Source organism: Lampetra fluviatilis, chromosome 19, assembly GCF_964198595.1.
Source record: "Lampetra fluviatilis chromosome 19, kcLamFluv1.1, whole genome shotgun sequence".
In the NCBI taxonomy this organism is placed as follows: domain Eukaryota; kingdom Metazoa; phylum Chordata; class Hyperoartia; order Petromyzontiformes; family Petromyzontidae; genus Lampetra; species Lampetra fluviatilis.
Genome location: NC_136293.1, coordinates 12,422,346 through 12,439,908, shown reverse-complemented (window position 1 = coordinate 12,439,908; position 17,563 = coordinate 12,422,346). Strand labels below are relative to the sequence as shown.

Below are 17,563 nucleotides of genomic sequence, written 5' to 3'. Positions count from 1 at the left end.
CAAATGCAGCCAAGCGCAGGGGCACTAACAAATACGTCTGCCCTTCCAAACACCCAACGCGTGACTTGGTTTCCTAATTTATAATTTGATGTTTGGACAGAAGTTAAATAAAATAAACTACTATCGCCGGCAAATGTTGGCATAACCGTTGCCTCATTGGCCTGGACTCCGCCGCACAGCTCAAATAGAGCGCTGCTGCTACCCTCAGATTAAACGGACGATTTCTTTGCTTTGGCCAAATTGAAAATGGGTTGGACGGAGAGTAATGAGGATGTCCCAGTGCAGGTCAAGGAGGAGAGAAGTGGAAATAGACCAATCCCAGAAAAGGCAAAACATGTGGATTGGGCACATTCTCACTCGGTGAGAAGAGCTCATCAAAGGAAGTTCTGGAAGGAGGGATGATCAGCCAGTTCAGTGGCCAATACACAGATACAAAAAGACGATGCTTGATGATTTGAAGGAAGGGGAGTGCTGGGTGGCCGTGAGGACTAGAGGGAACAGATATTGAAATACTTATTTTCACGCGTGATACTGAGTCAGTGCTGTAAATTCCACATTCCTATGACCAGGATCACTCGATTCATATCGCAACAACTGTTGGCTTCCTACCAAGAGATTGGTCAGCACATTAATCTCAGTGCCCCTCTACGGAAGGGTGACGACAGTGATAATGGATCCGAGTCGTATATAGCCCGGGTTTATACTCACAAGTAAATTTTTGACATGGGGGGGTCACTTTGTCTTCTTGGCATTGAATGTAACAATAGTAATAATTGCTATAAAGAAAGGCAATTATTATTTATAGCTGCTCGGTTACTCTGTCGTGCATGATGGAAAACCACATAAAACCATTTATTCGCTCTCTCATTTTTCATGGCACAAAAGTATTGTGCCACGGTATCACCGTAGCAGTGCGTGATGCCATTAATTTTGCACGTGTCCCTGGCTCTCGTGGGCCTTGGTGTGGGAGGGATGCGCCTGCAATAGCGGACCCATGCAGGTGATCATACGCAGTGCATGCTCTCAACGTGACGCGCTGGCGAGCAGCCGTGCCACACAGCGGACGTGCCCACACACACTCAGTCGTGCCACATGAACTCGCTCGTACTCGCTCACACAACACAAAGACAAAGTGACGCGCCTGCCAGCAGTCGTGCCACACGCACACACTTGCACTCGCTCGCACAACACAAAGACAAAGATCCCCCGTGTAGCCCGGGCTGCCGGATTTGCAGCGCAGCTCGTCGTCCGCTGCACCGCTGCTCCCCGCGCTCGCACACAAGCACACACCCTCACACACACACGCACCGATCTCCCCTCGCCTCCACCGTCAGGGACGGAGTCTCAAGACAGCCGGATCCCAATTACATTGCCCTTACCCCAAATCCGGGGGGGGGCAGTGCGAGGCGCATCTCACAGAGAAGAAGTTTCCAGTGGCACTGTCAAGACTCGCGCTTTGTGTTGCGCTTGTGAGCACACTTCGTACACACAAAGACAAAGATCCCCGTGTAGCCTGAACAGACTGTTGGGGCAAGTGCTGTTCGCGAGCACCTCAAGAAGGCCGGCACGGCACACGAGGGGGTGGATGGCCAACACCACGCCCGGCCGCCTTTGTCTCCCCAGTAGCGATGTTTACAGACCGCACCAGGTACTCATTTTAGGCTGAGTCGACCTAGGGGAGGTCCATGACCGGTTCAGATAATCATCACCGCAGTTGGCTGTAAGGGGGAATCGGGTTCTTACGCGGCATGCGAAGCGCTACACTACTGCCCACAAGACAAAGATCCCCCATATAGCCTAAACAGACTGTTGGGGCAAGTGCTGCTAGCGAGCATATATACACACACACACTCGCACGTGCAATTCTTCCTTTGACTAAATCATTGTATTACGTGAAGGAAATTATTTTCTGGCCGACTGAAGATATGCTGTGCTCTGTGTGGAGTATAGATTGCGCTATGCGTGCGCGTGTGTGTGTATATAATAAGTAGCAATCAAAATGTTGTGAGAAGCATGCACTGGCTCACCCTCATTAACGTAGCTTAGTTTTGTATACGGCTCTGTGTATTGCCAATACACTTATGGCAACGTCGTGTAAGCGGTAAGTAATTAGTCTCCACATTAAATTCAAGGACATAACTTAGGCAACTCATCTCGAAAACTTTTTTTTTTACCTTCTCTTACCCATTGTATGTGTTGTACTTGAGCTGCAATTTACATTGTGTATGTGTGTATATACACACACACAAAGACAGTGATCCCATGAATACCCATTACAGACCTCTGAGGCTTTTGCTATGTTAGGGCATATCGCTATGGAACAAGGTGGTGGTGTTGTCAGCACCATGCCAGGCCACCTTTGTTGGCCCAGTGCTGACGTTTAGAGGCTACACCACCAGGTGCTCATTTAAGGCGAAGTCGACCTGGGAGAGGCACAACACAGGGACTGGATGCCACTTGCGAATTGATGTTTGCAGTGACATGGAATCTAACCTAGGTGGCCGGGTCTATTGCGCAGCTTGCTGGCTGCCGCAGCATCGTGCACGCATGCAACAACAACAACAACAACCACCACCGCCATTCATCAGTAAGTGGTGGTGACGTCACCACGGCGCTTGTGCCAGGCTATGTGCACTTTAAATAACATGAAGTGTTCCTCTGGCAGGATGTCATGGGACAGATCCAAATCCCATGGGTTGACTGAGATGACTTGCCGATGCACCACCTGTGCCCCCCTACTCTGCTAACTTGAGTTTTAGCTGCTCAGCGCTCCGCTCGTTGTTGTGCGCACGCACACACGTTCTTGTAGTGCAGTTTGTGTGTTCGTGGGAGCGGTGGCATAGTTGTTAGGGCATATCGCTACGTTGCCGGCGACCTGAATATGATTCCCAGCCACACCTGAAATCAGTGGCAGGTGATATCTGACACCCGTCCTGGCACCTCACCCTCACTCCTGCAACCTACACCGACCAGCGTAGTGAAGTATGGATAAAGAATGTCCATGAACAACACGATTGGGGCACCACGGTGGCAGGACGCTCACTACCTCGCCTGGTATACAGGAACTCATGGGCTCGGTCCCAAGCCTGACGCCTGCTGTATTTGCAGAGCTTGCGCGTCACTCTCCGCGTGGTCGTGTGGATTTTTCTCCGAGTCAATACCACACGTTTCGAGTATTTGTCTGACACGAGCATTCATTTGTGGCCAGGTCGCTTCTGAAAAAGAGCTATATAGTTCAGCGGACCTGGTACAATTAAAACGTTTTAGTTTAGATTGTTGAATGACGAAGGGCTGCAATGTATTATTATTAGTTTTGCGATTATGTGAAGTAAATGGACTCGGATGTTTTAATCTTTGTTTATGTCAAGGTTTTGTGCGTACCTTTGATGTGACCAATGCGGTGCACCAAGCCCACATTTTGACTTGGTGAGATCTCTCCCAGATCCAGTCGAGCCCAAGGACTGGTATTTTATTGGCAGAGTAGAATAATCCAAAACACACGCTCGCCATACGGACTGCATAAATAACATTAAATATCAAAGTTGTTTTCAATACTGCTTGGGCAACCTCGGAACGTTTTAAGTAATCACGAATTATTATTATTCTAATTTTAGCCGATATCAGAAACACCTCGGATCCCTATTCGCCCGAGCAGCTGAAGGACACCTGAGTCTGAAACTGAGGAATGAGCGAAGGGGAGTTCTTCACCCAGATCTTGGGCCCCCTCTTGAATGCCACTCCAGAGACGCTGAGTTTACTCGATGGAACTTGAGATGAGACTCCCCGCCCCCCTCCCTCCCTCCCTCTTCCCCCCTTCCTTCCCCAAAGAGAAGGGATCTGACGCACCACGCACCACAGAACGCTGCGGTCCGACACGTCCGCGGTGGTTGTCTGTCCGGGCCGCCTATCTCGCGAAGCACCACTCGCCTATCGCGGAGTTGTACACCCCCCCCGACCCCCCCGTGGTGGGAACAATAAATACATATTTACAACAACAAAAAACACCTCGGAAGTGACGGTAACAACTGAACGTGAGCCACGGTATTGAACGTGTAGGTGTCCTGTGAGATGAGTCTGCAGCGTTTTAAGTGATCGACTGAGCCGCGTGTATCACACTGGGCAATAAAACAAAGCATTAAGTTCATCTCCAGCGTGATCAGAACACTTGTTTTGTATTAAGTTTATGTATTCATCACGTGACCAAAGCATGTAAAACGCATTAACTTCCAGAATAGACTGCATGGAGTCTGTTAAGTTGACCAGATATTGCTTGTTAAAGAGATGATAAAATGTTTGTGGACTAATTTAATAGCATATCATTATTTATGCATTCCCCATGGCGAGTGAGAGTTGTGGATTAGTAAGCTATTCAAAAATATGTAAGGTATGATGTCAAGTGTTTTACAAGTGCCAAAGTGAAACATGTGAAATGTGTTCAATCTCTAAGGGCCTCCGTCCTCTAAGTTGACATGCCAGGCCTTTACTTTGAGCATTGTAATTGTCTGTATTTGCTGTCATGCAGCATTCAAACCACCAACACCCGTGCATTTACAAGCAGTCTCACATCCAAGTAGCGACCAGGCTCAAACATGCTTAGCTTATCCAGAGCTGATGAGATTGGATATTTTACTTGCGGACGTAGACCAGAGCAGCTGAAAGAAAACCCATGACTGTGATCAAATAACCTGCAAAATTAAATCCGCATTGGGAAAAAAAAAAATCTGCAACCTATTTGCTGTACTTGCTACAGCTTGGCGTATCGCACCCGGAGTGCCACAGTCTCTGCGCGACGCACTGGGTTGCCTACGTGGGGTGCGAAAGAAGTTCAACACACAGAATCAGAATCGCAATATTTCTTTATACTGGAGGAATCTGATGAGCTATAAAAAGCTCTTTTTTCACACATGTCCAGTTGGGGCAGGTCAGAATGTTACACAAACAAACAATCGAAAAACACAGTAAGTGTGCAGAGTATAGGAAAGGTAAACAAATCACTCGTAAAATATAACGAGAAAAGAATATTGTTTATAACAATCGGGTAAAAACCCATCTGACGCATTGTTGTTGTTGTTCTGCTCCCTGTGCCTTGGTTGCATTCCAGCAACAGCTACGAAGGGCTCATGGGGCAACCCGTTCAGGGTGGCCATGGCAACCAGAAGATCTGCGTGATCTGCTGCGACGAGGCCTCCGGCTGCCACTACGGCGTCATCACCTGCGGCAGCTGCAAGGTGTTCTTCAAGCGCGCCTCCGAAGGTGCGCTCACGCACCTCCTCGCGCAACGGCTGTATGGTTTGCCGTTGTACATCGCTCGTCGCGCGGAGCGTCATCCGAAGGCCAGTTTGTAATACCTAAACAAATAAATCCAGAAAATCGACACTGCTGAAAAATCAACAAATTGTGTTTGAGGTCACATTCATGAGCATAAACGCTCATGAATGGAGTTGGCCAAACATCCCAACATAGGACCGCAGACCTTGGAAAAATTTGGGCGCTGGCTGCCTTCCCGCTTTTCTGTGGATCCCCACGCCTCCGTTCAAAAATTGTTCGCATTACAGATTCTACCGCTTTTTGAGATGAAAATGGCATGAATGACGGGATATGAAAAGAATCCATTGTTAGTATTGAATTTCATTTCAAATATTTTTTCGCGATATATATTCCTGATGTGGCTCGGAATAATATTTCAGAAAATGGGAGCACAGCACCACTCTGCAGGGCTCATTTGGCTTCTTATTTCATGCACCCAGAGAGGCCGCTCACCATTCTACCCCCTCCTGACCCCTGCCCCCCCCACCACCTCAAGGTTTAAAGAATTGAGTGTTCAGCATTAACTTATTTCTCGGTTAATAGGTCTGGGGCTCTGAAATTACAATCCAAACTTGAAAACCCCTGATAATGCAGCTTATATACATTGTGAACATTTAACAAAGTAATGAACAATAATTAAGACATTCACCGCGAGATGAGAGCCTCCCCCATGCTGTGTCGCTCACGGGGGTTGTTTTGGCTATATTTCACCATGCTGGTCAATGCACGGGGGCCCAAGAGTGGTTTAGATATTGTTTGCCACCGATGCTATCTGTCGTAGGGAATGAAACTCAGGTCGCCAAGTTCATAGCACGGTCTGCTTTCTAGTGATGGTCTAATGGGATAAGATTTGGGGTTGGATGGGATGATGAGCAGTAGAGCTGTCCTTGAGCAGATAATTCAAGATGATGACTGTGTGTGTGTTTGTTTTGTGTGTCAGTGTGATGCCCAAATTTGAATAAAATCCCACAGTCACTAAATTATTAAAGCTTCCTTCCTTGAATGCTCGTACCTGCGGTGAGCTTGAAGGAATCTCACAGGGAAAATGTCACGGTGCATCTCTTGGCATGTGGGTGATGATGATGATGTGAATCATTAAAGGATAATTGGATTAATTGTAATTTAGTATCCTAGGACATACGGTATATTTCAGTGGATATGTCATCCGTTCTGTTACCTCAAGGCTATGAGCAGATGTTCGCCTGTCCGAATGCACCACGCGATTAAAAGAAGCGCCAGCCGCGACATCAACACAAAACTTGCGTGAAGCACTTTACTGGGCTGAAACGAAACATGTAATTTAAAGAAATAAGCCCAAGTTTAAGCGTCACGAGATCACAGTGTTATCTTGTTTTACAAGCGCGTGTGCGTCACCAGTCTGGCATTAGCTCGTCTAGTTGTACACCCCGTTCACCTGTGAAATAAAAAACAGCTATTACTTTATGATGATGCTCGCAATCGATGATCAAGTTGTCTCACCCGGCATTGACATCTCGCACACACGATGGCATGGGGCTCAATTTCCTGGCAGTGATTGTCTCTGAACAATGATGTAGGCGTGTCTAGTTTAAAAAAATATATATTTTTTTTTACGTGCCTGTTTTTGTGGAATTTTACAAACTGCAGTCGGGCCAGAGTGCGTGTCTCGTGAAAGAGTGTGGTTAGGCGCTGGTGGTTATGGAGAAAGCTAGGAGCCCACTTCACAGCGTTAAATTCACTACCCATGAAGCTGTAAAAAATCACACGCACTTACTCTTTATGATCTCTCACATTTTGTATCCCTCTCTGTAAGCACACACACACAATGGTCTGCCTTGGAATGCGGCGAGCGATGATGATACCAATTGTGAAAGGGAAGTAGCTGTAAGTGTGCTATCAGAATCATTGCGTGGTACACAACTTGCAAGGCAGATTGCCCTGGTGTTTTATAACGCTTTTGTTGAACCGGAGTCAAGAGGCCACACAGCTGGGGTGGTGGTGGTGGTAGTGGTGGTCATGAGGCCACCCAGCTGCTGGTGGGGCAGCCACCAGAGAAAGTGGAGCGCCTGTCAGCAACGTCGTGATTTTTATTTTACTTTTATTAATTTTAATTTTTTACCTACGTGACTTTACCGAAAAAACCTAAGAATATGTCAGCACTGTGTTTCACACGGAGCGCGAGCCCCGCTCTCGTCAGCCGCGCGGACGCCGCCCGCTTCACCTGCCGTGCTCGGCAAGTGAAGCCCCGGTGGGCGTAGGGCAAGGCAGTGCAACCCCGTGAACTTCGCCACTAAAATAATGAATCGAGCTTACGCCGCCCCTTTCGTAACATCTCGTCCCAGGGCACTCTACCGTCTAAAACGAATTGTAAAATCTTCAAAACGACAAGTGTTAATTAAACGAAAGCTTTGGGTAAAGGGGAGAACGTGTATTTTAAACTACGGATTGATACATTATGAAGCAAGCTTAATAGCATTTTAAAAATGTAGGATTAAAATAAATGCTTATTCAAGATCTCTTGAGTGTGCGTGCGACTGGCGAGTGAGTTCCGTGGTGCGCTGGTGACTGCAGCGTGTGTGCATTCCTTCATCCAGCAGTGGATTGACCACGTCTGATGATGATGATGATGCCATTGAAACAGAGTGCTCTTGTTATTGCAATGTTGGTATCCGGTATCAAAACAATTATGGAACCCAGTGAGCTGTGCAGATATCTAAAGAAGAAAACAATACCCAGCATTACACAACAACAACAAAAAATCGCCATTGTTACTATTGTCTCGTGATGTACTGGGACACACGTCCTTTAACAATTTATCTACGAAAATGGCACGATGTGATTGTTTTAATGTTCACAATGCAACTTTTATTTATGGACGACACGCTTGCCACGGGGTGGGGGGGAGGGGCTGGTGACACAGTGACCAGAGGAGCGCTTCACTATGCGACTGGTTGACCCCATTTCATATCCCCCCCAAGGCGAGCAGCGTGAGTGGCGAGTGAACGTCAGAGCCTGTCCTGTGCCACCCCACGGCTGCACGCTGGCCAGAGTGGGGAGGTATGGTCACAAAGCGCCCCCCCCCCCTACCTCGTATTACAAAGTTTTTTTAGAAAAGATTGGAGAGTAGTGCTGGTGGAAACGAGGCGATACAAATGGCACCTCGGCTTCCTCACCTGCTCATCGTGAGGCAGCTCGCCACTCATTTCCCGCCATTCGCAAATCGGTTAATTGCCCCGATTTTATTACGATTTTGGGATTCGTATATGTCGATCGTGTTTTTTGTCAATGTCTCGTTTGGACTGCATTGCTTTGCGTTGAGTGTGTGGTATGTCCACTGCGTGTACGGGTATGCCTTGTTAGTTTCACTCTCCCGAATGCGGATTTCATTTGCATGTGCGGTTACGGTAGTTGGAATGAACGTAAAATATCTGATTCTCACTGGCGTGATGATATACGTCGTAACACGAGAGCAATAATTTATTTTAGTGATTGCATCGAAGCGTCGTCCCGTGCCTCCTCTGGACACGTGCAGCTGACCGGGTCACGATTCAGTCCCAGCGTTACCTCCGTTGTTGTCCAATATTCACGGTCTTCTTTCTGTTGCCCCTTTTAGTTGTTTTTCTATCTCATTTTGCACAGTTTTGTTCACCAAGTTCGGCTAAATGTGACATTCGTAAATCATTTACATATCATCACCATCATCATCATGACCATCATCATCTTAAATAGCAGCCACAGTCATGATATTATCCACTACTGGATGATGGCCTTCCCAAGTTGTCGCCATATCTCACGGTCTTGCCAGAGAACATTCTATCTTAACAATTCATTGATTGAAGGCACTTGAAAAATATATTTTGTTAATCTTTAATGTATATTCTGCATAAATCGAGAGTCATTCTATCAGAATAATAATAACAATACGATCGATTTTCTTTTTGCTATTGGGCCCTCCTATATACCTCTGCGGCATCTCGGAGTGCTTAACATCACATCTCATCTCGACAAATTTGAAAAGGGGACTCCCCCAAGTGGCAGCTGTCCCTGTGGGCACAAGGTGACCCAGGACGTGGCCTGCAAACGTGCTGCAGTCTGCCAGTAGGGGGGCGATGATTGCCGCCGTGTGTATAATCCACACCGAGTAATTTTGCGGAATAATTTTTTTGACAAATCTGGATCGCGGACGGTGCAAGGAACGAACGTTCGGCGTAGCGAGTGGGCCGTGCTGACTTAACGAGCAACCCGCCGTTTGCCTCGCGAATCGCTTGAGGAGGAGCGGACGGGTGGGTGAGCATCCTCGTCGAATTCCCGGCAATGTTGACTCGGCGATTGAAAAAGGGTGGCTGACTTTTAAAATGCCTGCAGGCTACGGAAGGGCCGCTCGGAAATATTTTCCTCAAGGTCCCTTCAACTGTGCAGAGGGCAGCTGGGAGAGGACTGGGGAGACGAGAGCAGAGCCAAGAGAACATAATGTGATGGCTGTGGATGGTGGAGCACTTTTCACGTGTTGGCTTCGCGATGGTGTGGTGGGGCTTTTTTTTGTTTCTGTGTTTGGATTGGCGTCATGTGGGTTTGAGATCATGGCACCATGACCCAGGGTTTCTTGCATACCATGTGCTAACAACCTGTTAATCCCAACATGGCAGTAAATTTTGGTGACATTTTTTCTACTATTTATTACGACGATGATTGTTATTCCTCCTTGGATTTACATTTTTCTTGCGGCTTTTATGTGGGCACTGCTTTGTGCAACCAACTTAAATGTGTTGTGCATTTCTGCTAAAGGTTTCAAACTTTATTTATATATTAATATCTGAACTGTTCTGCCATTATTTTAGTTTCATGTCTTAAGCATATGTGTATGCTTAAAAAAAGAATGTTCTGCCTTGTCAGTTGGCAACTAATACATGACTTTAATCATTGCAGTGCCTACTGATTCAATGGGTTTAACGAATTGAGTCGTTTTTATTTCCTTTAATTCCCAGGATCCTGTGTCATCCCTTAGCTGCCTTCATTAATGTGCAGCTCTCGGCCACAAAGCAACACTTGCCAGCGTTTTATTTACAACAATAATTTAGTACCGTCGCAAATTGCCGCCTATAATATAATAGCGCGAGGCCATCGGAGACATTTTAACTGACGAGTGTAGTCAGCAGTAGGGGGCAACGCTCCTTTGTGGTTTTACCCAATTAGGTAATTTGTGAATAATTAACTTAAAAATATTTTTGCGAGCAATCGTTTGAAGTTCGACCGTGGTTCTGGCACACATGGCCTACTGTTTTGTTTTTAGACGAATGCCACGCAATCTTCAACGGCCACTGTGAAGCGCCCTCCTATAACGCTGCGGCATCTCGCAGTGCTTAACGTCGCAACTCATCTTGACACATTTTAAAGCGGTATTCCCCCAAGTGGCAGCTTTCCATGTAGGACACAAAGTGACCGTGGTGCCACCACACATGCCCTACTGTTTTATAGACTAACGCCACGCAATGTTTCCACGGCCACTGTGAAGCGGACGACGCGCATTAATTGCAATTTGTACCCGCGGCATTAACCAGGGTGGCTTGCCGGGCTTGCACCGTGACCCCTACGCGTCGAGCGTTCGAACGCGTTGCCGCCTCAGCCGCGATGCCACCCGCGTCTCTGCTTGCGACGCCAGGAGTCACATGAAGCGACGTGTGGCTTGAACTCGCTGTTAATTTCAGTGCCGCAGATGTTCCTCGTCTGACACGTGACTGCCATCAGATCTCTTCAGCCGTTAATCTTTGGCTCTTCTTGCCGCGGTCGGTGGCTGTCTGAAGGGATGCTCTGTCCTTGGGAATTGTGAAATGGCCTCGGAGACAAAGGTTCACTGCCACTCTCACTAACCCCAGGTCTGCGAGCTTGGAGCATCATTAGCGTTTGTCTGCCATAGGAGATGTCATGTCCGTGTGTTTGAGTGTGACAAAGCTCACAGGGAAGTATTTTCACTCCGTGCTGGTGCCATGGCCTAATTTGCCAGTGGATTTGCCTATTAAAACAAGGTAAACATTTTATTTTGGATGATCACAGTAATTTGGAAATGTTTTTTCTTTTCGATATGGACGCTGAACGTGCGTTTAAATGATACATATCAGCAGAAAATATCTATCACGCGATACAGCTTACATAGTACCGTACAGCACCACAAACTCTGCAAAATGAGTTCAGTGTCTGGCCACATCTAATATCGGTCGTAAGTTCGTTCGTTTCTCGGTCCGCGTGTCCTGGTGAGTGTCATGGCGGCAGCGTGTTGAGTAGTGGTGGTCCACATCTCTCCCGTTCCCTGGCGAGAGAACGCCCTGTATTGTGGGAGAAAAACATACGGCAAGCGGAAACACTTCCCTCTCGTATGCGAAGGCTACATCAAATAGTTTCCATCCGGATAGTTTGCTGTACGCAGACAGGGCACCCAGCGAGTTTCCCTGATTTTTGTAGGAGGCGAATTGAAGAGGTCGAGGTGCGATATTGGGTGAAAGAATGCAGTGGCTCCACATCAGTCTGTTTGTTGTGATTGTCCTGGAGGTTGTGGCTGGTTTATATATATAGTACACACAAGAGTTGTATTCTGCACGTTTCATTCGATTTATCTAAACATTGCACGCGGATAATCCCTTGAGATGGAACATCGCATTTGCAAGGGTGTCCAGGGTGTCGCTACGCACAGTCTAACAATACGACAGCCCTGGTTTAATTTACGGACCCTTTTCAGTCCACTGCTGAATGAAGCCTTCTTCATTCCGTGTTGGTGGTCGGGTTGCATGACCATACTTCATGCTGCTCAGTACCAGGTCAGATATCATTCACTATGACATAAGCCAAACCAGGGAATTTAACTCTGGGTTCATGGTGCAGTCCACCCATTTATACGATATCTTGAAAGTTTACTACTATATTAGAAAAAAAACGTATCCTGGCTGGATTCCTGCCTGCCTGGATCACGTGCCAGAATTCATGGCTGGCACGTGGCCAAGGAAGCGTTCTGGGTGGTGATGTCACCGCGCACATCTGGGGCGTGATGACGTCACCCGCATCCCACAGCGGTTCAGCCGGTTTCCTGCGCGCTTACGTCACATCTCCCTCCACCCACCCTCCCTCCTTCCCTCCACCCCCTTCCCTCCACCCACCCTCCCTCCCTCCACCCACCCTCCCTCCCTCCACCCACCCTCCTTCCAACCCCCCCCTTCTTCCACCCACCCCCCTCCCTCCACCCACCCACCCTCCCTCCACCCACCCCCTTCCCTCCACCCACCCTCCCTCCCTCCCTCCACCCTCCCTCCCTCCACCCACCCTCCTTCCAACCCCCCCCTTCTTCCACCCACCCCCCTCCCTCCACCCACCCACCCTCCCTCCACCCACCCCCTTCCCTCCACCCACCCTCCCTCCCTCCCTCCACCCACCCTCCCTCCACCCACCCTCCCTCCACCCACCCCCTTCCCTCCACCCACCCTCCCTCCCTCCCTCCACCGACCTTCCCTCCCTCCACCCACCCTCCTTCCAACCCCCCCCTTCTTCCACCCACCCCCCTCCCTCCACCCACCCACCCTCCACCCTCCCTCCCTCCACCCTCCCTCCACCCAGGACGTGTTGGAGTCCAACGCACGTGCGACACGGGAGGGAGATAGAGGGGGGAGGAAGGGATGGAGGGCAGGTGACGGTAGAGTGAGCAACGGGGAAAGAGATGAGGGAGGGAAGTGGGTGAGATAGAGTGGGGATGGGGAGGGATGGAGAGAGATGGAGATGAGGCAGAGGAATATAGAAACGGACAAAGTGAGAGAGCGAGGTGAATTGGGATATACAGGAAAGGGGAGATAAGAGCGCCGTGGTGAGAGACGGCCCCATGTAATATCACAAGTTTTGCTGGCTGGGATGGACACCTTGTCACGTCTGAAGGACGTGTCCGGGTTGCGAGTTTTCTTTAAAAAATTCAAAACTCGACTCTACTCGAGGAATGATTGAAGTGGTGACAATAAATACATATTTTAAAGATTAATTACACAAAGAAAGCGCACGTACGCATACAACGAATGTGAAACTAATAACCTGCCATTCATAATGACTGGCATCCATGTGCAGCGCCTGTGGTTTGTAAATCACCTTGGGACAACACCAGTACCACAATAGCAGTGCAGGAGAGCACTCGGACACATTCGTATTTATTTCATGGCTTTGAGGAGGCCCTTGGGATGAATCTTTGATGAATTTGACGTGTCATGGCGCAGTTTGGTCTCTCTCACAGCCGCTGTCCCCAGGAGTGTTGACGTGGCAAGATGTGCGCTCGTTCTCAAGTGCTCCGGCCATGACCCCCGGCGCTGCACTTCAGCTTCCGCAGAAGGTCGACCCCAGCTGGAGATAAACACTCGGAGCTGCGAGCCCCTTTGGGGGGAGGGAGGAATGGTGACCATTGCTGCCCAGTCAGCCAGCCCCTCTTGCCATTCCGTGAATTGTTTGGATTCACGATGGGTCGTGCTTTTGACCGTAGAATCGATTTTATTTGCGGTCTCGTTCGTGCCGTGTTCCTCGTTTGGGGCCGTCCATAAATGATGTCACGCACCTAGGGGAGGGGGGTCAGACATTTGTGACGATGTGTGACAAGGGGGTTAGAAATGTGACGTCACATCAAAATGCGCAACTTTAAATAAATCTAGACAACACGTTCTCCATAATTAAATATACTTTTTTTTATAAATGTTTTCTCCTACAACATCAGAGTGCAGCGGCACATTAAATACGCACTACAATGACAATAGTTTAAAGCGATTTGAAGCATGTTTTATTTTTTTGGGGGGGCGGCGGGGGGCAGAGCTTTGTGACGTAATATTTGAGGGGGGGGTCTGACTTTTTGTCGCGTGACGTCATTTATGGACGGCCTCTTTGCTCTCCTCTGAATTACCCGAGACATTTGTTCAATTGGAGCAAATGTAACATTTGTATCTTCAATTTCGTGAATTGTAAATAAACCATTCTATCACGTGCTACTCGATGACTGTTGTGAGCATGATGGGTATCAGTTTTAATCGATTGATCATTTCATGCCTCCCGGCCGCACAGCACTGCCAGCGTCCACTCACCCAGTGTTGGTGGAGCATTTAATTAAGGACAGGGAGTGGTGGGACTTGGCATAAACAAATAAAGCAATAGCTTAGGGCCCCAAGTAGCTCAAGGGGGGGTCATAAAATATGATGTACCAGATGTTAGCTGGAATACAAACCCTAATTAACATTAAAGCAATGAACATAAAAATTACGAATTTATTTCTTCTCTCTCTTTGGACCTCTCTTCTATTTTGTCTCCATTTATCTTATCTCACTACTTCTCTCTATCTATTGTCTATTTCTATTCAGTCGTCTCACTGGGGACTTTACGAATTGACAGCAGGGTGTGGGAGGGTAGAGGTGGCGGGGGGGGGGGGCACCCAAAATAGTTCCTGTGTAGGGCCCCCAATGGGCCACCACTCCCGATGATTCGAGGCAGAGGCCCTTCCAAATCATTTCAGTTGAGCCACCACTTTCACTTTTAAAGGGAGCCTGCACAACGCAGCGTCTGGTCTCCCCCGCCGTTCTGCTCATATTTTACACATCGCTCTCTGCACTTGTGGATGTCGTCTAATGCAATGGAAAAAATAATAATTCTCAGTCATTTTTATTAAATAGATGATTCATTTTCAAGAGTTATTTTAATTAAGCATAAAAAAAAAGATTCATGACAAAAAAATGTTCCGGAATTGATTAGTGTAATTTTCTATTATTTTGAGTTGGCCTCGGAACAGCGGTGCATCAAGTGATGATCGATGTCTCATTTTTCGATCCACCCTCCCTGTCTTACTTGACCGGCATTAAGATGGCGCTTGCGCCACGCGATAGCACAAGCTCTGTCGCATTGGTCTTCCACAGTCAGATGACTAGGGTGTCTCGTCATGTTACGTTAGTTATGTCGCGTGATTGGCCACCGACACCTTTCAAATCCAAATTGTTTATAAAACGAAACTTTTTATTTGACCAGGTAAGGCCCACTGAGCTATATGGCTCCATTTCAGAAGCGACCTGGCCACAAATGATAGCTCAACGAAGTGGCTTATCACGTGGAAATGTATAGCAAATACCCTAAACACATGTTTCGAAATATGGAGAGAAAATCCAGAGGACCCAGAGAAAGATTCACGCGACCAGGAGGAGAACATCCAAACTCCAAATGTATATAGGCGTCAGGGTTGGGATCAAACCCACGACTGCCTGTAATTAACATCTCCCCACCTCGGTTAGTGCACAGGGATGCAACCCAATACCGGTTTCCAATGGAGCCAATGCTTGGCGCTCACAGTAGAGTACAGGTGTTTTCCCACTGGCTATTTTATGAACCGAATCAGAACCAAACGCTGGACTCGCAAAACATCTCAATCTGGCTCGGGGCCAAGCAGGGCCAGGGGCAGCGCTCAATAATTTCGCCATTGCGCGTCACATCAGTCCGTGTAACTTGTCAGGAAGCGGTCACTTACCGCTTCAGCCGCAGCTGTCCTAACGTGTCCGTTTGCGTGTGACGTCAAAAGCATGGCTCTCTTTTGCCAGGGAAAAATATTCGGACTCCTCCTGAGCCGTGCTGGGTTAGCATGGCCCCAGCCTGGCCCCAGCCTGGCCCGGTTGTACAGTGGAAAAGAGGTTTTAGGTACCTTTGATGAAGACTGCAAGGTGGGCGTGCTTTGCACTGCAGCCCGGCGGTCAAATACGCGTTGAGGGAAAAAAAAAACCTTTAATGTCTCAGATGGCTCCTCCGCTTCTGTTTGTACTTGGCAGCAGCGTTTTAATGTGGATTTACTTACTCAAGCAGCGAGCCCCCAGACCATGGGGTCACGTTGTCTCCAACGCGATACTATCCCTTCCTCTGGCCCTCCACTTCCCCTGCCTGTTCTCACGCCGCATCAGTGACTGCGCCACAGACGGCAGCTCAATATTCTCCCTTAAGAAGAGCAACTCCTGGTCTCCCGTGAGCTCTTAAGAATCACTTCCCGAGGAAATCAAGCGAGCTATCTGCCTGACCCATCTGGGTACTGTATCTGGGTAACAGCAAACTATCTCAACGTAGGTTATTCGATGTAGCCTTCGCAAGTTGGACGGCTTTGTTATCGCTTATTTTTATGGGACAATGCATTGTGTTCTCCCAGCAGATAGAGTATTAAAACTTTATAGAAAGTGTTTCCAGCCCTTAGTTAAACCAACTGATTCATGAAGGCTCCCTCGCCCGAGCCGTGCCTCTCGTGAGGGTTGTTTGACCATACTTCACCTCGCTGGTCAGGTTGGCGACGTCAGGTGGAGGGTGGGGGACGGAGTGGGTGTGTGTGTGGGGGGCGGGGGGGGCATGCGGTTGGGGTTATGGAGGGTTCCCATTCGGATGTCGCTCGTCGCCGGATGTGAAGCCGTGGGAATCGAACTTCAATAACCCGTCGTGCTCCTTGAGCGTTGGTGAATTGACATGCAGGGTTGTCTTTCCGACAGACCTGCTCTTCACCTGAGGACGGCTGCTTGCGTTGTGGCCGAAACGTCGTGAGAATTATTTTATTATGTTTTATTTTTATTATTTCCCTTCTACGTGACTTTACCGAAAGACCCAAGAAGAGGGTTGTAGCTTTTTGGCTTGGCGAGAGCACAGGCAACGCTGGGTATTAATAAACACACGAGGCAGGGTTCCCCTCACTGCTCTGCCATTGCCCCTTAACCCAGGGGTTCCCAACCCCTGGGCCGCAGACTGGTACCCCCCCCCCCCCCGATCCGTGAAATAATTGTCTTCCACAATACCGGTCCCTGGTGCCAAAAAGGTTGGGGACCGCTGTCTTAACCCAAATAAAATATTAAGGAGAGCCGAGAATGGCTGTCGTGTTATTAGATTCCAGAGGGAGAGGGCCAAAACATTTGTACCAGTCGGGATGGGGAAACAAAAAAAGGCCCGAATCAACATCTTCCTAACAGAATTCAAAAACGTAACTCGCTTTCGACTGCACGCACAGCGTGCAATTCTTGCTGATGCGCGTATCGCTTGGGAGTTTTTGTGCACTGTTTATTTCCGTGACAAAACTAAATTACTGCGCAGCGGCGTAGGTTTCACGGGAGAGATGCGTGCATGCGTGCGTGCGCGTGCCCTGCCCGCAAAATGTCCCTTAGAACCGTCGCGTCGTCGCGACGGGGGCATTGTGACGGCCGCCGTGCGCTGTCCGCCTGCGCGCGCCGTTGCGTCCGAGCGACACGCGCGTGTTTGGAGTGGCCCGCGT

At 48.5% G+C, this 17,563-nt stretch overlaps 1 protein-coding gene across 2 annotated transcripts in view; it reads left to right on the top strand.

Annotated features, from left to right (window-relative positions):
- The window catches only part of LOC144937690 (mineralocorticoid receptor-like), a 131,823-nt gene that overhangs the window by 40,367 nt on the left and 73,893 nt on the right, over positions 1 to 17,563 (top strand). For both annotated transcript variants that reach the window (XM_078865108.1, XM_078865109.1), the window contains exon 2: positions 5,102 to 5,253. In XM_078865108.1, the coding sequence (XP_078721234.1) occupies positions 5,102 to 5,253 (152 nt within the window). The remainder of the gene's footprint in view (positions 1 to 5,101; positions 5,254 to 17,563) is intronic.